Here is a 2,714-nt window from a genome sequence, read left to right as displayed (position 1 = left end):
ACACACGCTGAAAATTTCAACGAAATCGGTTGATGTTGCTATGAGCTACAAACGGTGAAAGATTGTGAAAATCGCACTATGAACTCATATGATCGGCCCTCGGCAAACGTCGCGCGGCCCGCGGGGAAAGTGAGGAAAAAAACATAAGACGTCGCGGCCTCTATGTAATATGTCTATGATATGTAATATAATGTAATATTATATTACAAATGTGCTACAAAATTTACACTGGTATAAAACTGTATGGCGAAACTATTCAAGTTTATGTTCTATTTTAAAGTTCTGGGGGAACTGCCGTGCTGTTCCTCTTATCAGAAGGCAGCACCCTCACCTCCCCCACTGCGTGGGAAAATCCTCTAGAAACAGTGTTCCTATTCTTTAAGGCAATACAACTTCAGACTGCTTGCCATCCATAAACTTTCGTGTTCTTTTACAATCAATCCTTCCCTTCAACATCCGATAGCTACATATCTTCGAGTCACTATGATTGGATATCTAGATTGCACATTTTTACGCGCACTTTTATCGGCTATACATACATGGATTTTGTCTTGAGTTTAACGAAACTCACAAATATGTGTACACGGTCTTTGAAATTTAGCAAAATGCACATTTTTAATTTTATTACATGCAATGAAAATTTAATAATATAAAAATTATTAATTCATGTTTGTAAAAAATATTTATTTGTTAATATTTTTTATCTTCCACTCGACATCATTATACTTTACTGATACAATAGAGTTGTTATATGCTGCAAACTGCTAGCCTACTTTCGACTATTACGAGTATTGTTTCGGACACTATCAAGTTGGAGAGGTTAATACTCATATGTGAATATAGATGCAAAAATTACAAATGCAACTAATATGCATTATAGCAACTTAATTTTTAATTATCTTTGTTAAGAAACTGTATCTTTCATATTTACATATATTTTTTTTACATTATTATCATCATCCTTATTTATATTTGCAGAAGAATTTGATTGTTCAAAATCATTATTTAATGCTTCACTTTGGTAAACAATTTCAGAATTATCATTTTCTTTCCTGCAGCTAGTTTCTGAATGTAATTTATCTTGGTTTATACAATTCTGACCTAAATCTTTTCTGAAACTTGATTTATATTTTACAATTTGATTATGTTCTACTGTATTATCTTTAATTTCATTATTAGACATATCCTCAAATTTGTTATCATGTTTGTCATTTACTTCTTGTTCACCTGAACTTTCATCATCAGAACTACTGTTTTTGCTTTTGTTATGCTGTTCTAAATTTGTTGTTTTCATCTGTTTGCGCTGTTTCCATTTCTGTTTCTTTTTTAACCTCTTTGCCCTTTTTTTTGCTGTTACTTCCTCAGCTATCCTTTTATTTTCTTCTATTTTTTGGTGGTACTCTGAATCTAGAAGTTCCTATTAAAAATGTTAAAAACGTTAAAAATATGGTGTTATTACTAAGATAAAAAAACTTACTTTTTCTAATTGTGTCAATAAAAAATGCACTACATATATAATTTGAATGATTTTAACACGTTCGCTGCCAACTATGAGATATCTCGTAGTAATTACTGAATGAAATTCATATACTGACAATTATTGTGAGTGCCAACTACAAGATATCTCCTAATATTTATGTTTTCTTCAAAACATTAATAAATGCCACTGCAAAACTATATATCTGGAGCTAATTAATATTAAATTTAAAGAAGTTTTATTGTTTTCTTTAAACAAACTTTGGCATTCACAGTAAAATTTGCTTAATTTTCTTGGCAGTGAACGTGTTAAAGAATGAATATACTATAAAGAAAATTACTTTTCCAAGATTGCTTTTTTCAAAGATATCAATGTTTTACATACAAATGCATTATATATATATATATAGCATTAATTTTCATTTACATGCATAATAATATAATCTCAAAATATGTTTACACTATTAAATTTAAAAAAGAATATCAAACCTAGTTTGTTCAAGGCCTAAAATTTCAATAATAATAAAAAATAAATTACAATTGAAAATGTAAATAAACATATTTACTATTGGGTTACAATTATCTACAAAGTCTAATCCTTATCACAATGTAATGGACAATCATATTTAGGATATCTTTCTTGCTTTGCTTAGGTGCTGTTGACTTTTACCATCAATGAAAATTTTATGTACTAATTTTCACTTCCTTAAAATACTAGATTGTGAAAAGTTTATTAATACATTAATAAATTACATTAGAATTATAACAAAGTTTAAAAATTCCAAAAAACTAAGTTTAACACATTGATATATAATTGCAATGTATAAGAAGTAAATGTAAAGTACATTGATGATCCTGAAAATAAAGAAAAGAAAGATAACTTTGTAAAAACAATTTTTATTCAAGCACATTCACTCTTTAAAACCATTTAAATTATGTATAAAATGTTTTCAATATTGTGACAATATGTGATGTATCATATGACCCAGTAGGACGTGGACCCAAATACTATAGTGCAGCCAAAAGATATATGTAGTTCATTACGTTGTAATATACACATGTATAAAATAAATACAGTTTATCTTATACTGGAACTACATAATTGCAATGGTTAAAAAAAAGAAATACACCAAGTTATTGTTAAAGAAACATCCTTGCAGTTTCATATTGTCTTATAACTTAAAAATAAATGATAAAAGTCAAAAATATTTTGTGGTTTCTTTATTATGTAACTATTG

The 2,714-nt window shown here is 28.0% G+C and overlaps 1 protein-coding gene across 1 annotated transcript in view; it reads right to left on the bottom strand.

The window, feature by feature from the left end:
- Window positions 1-904: 904 nt before the first annotated feature.
- LOC108573019 (PRKR-interacting protein 1 homolog) overlaps window positions 905-2,714 on the bottom strand; it is a 3,668-nt gene continuing 1,858 nt past the window's right edge. Inside the window, exon 3 of the mRNA XM_017935376.1 lies at window positions 905-1,417. Coding sequence (XP_017790865.1) covers window positions 905-1,417 — 513 coding nt within the window. The remainder of the gene's footprint in view (window positions 1,418-2,714) is intronic.

Source organism: Habropoda laboriosa, unplaced genomic scaffold (genome assembly GCF_001263275.1).
Source record: "Habropoda laboriosa isolate 0110345459 unplaced genomic scaffold, ASM126327v1 scaffold89, whole genome shotgun sequence".
NCBI classification, from domain to species: domain Eukaryota; kingdom Metazoa; phylum Arthropoda; class Insecta; order Hymenoptera; family Apidae; genus Habropoda; species Habropoda laboriosa.
Note: the sequence above shows the minus strand (reverse complement) of the source record. Positions and strands in the feature narration are given on the sequence as shown.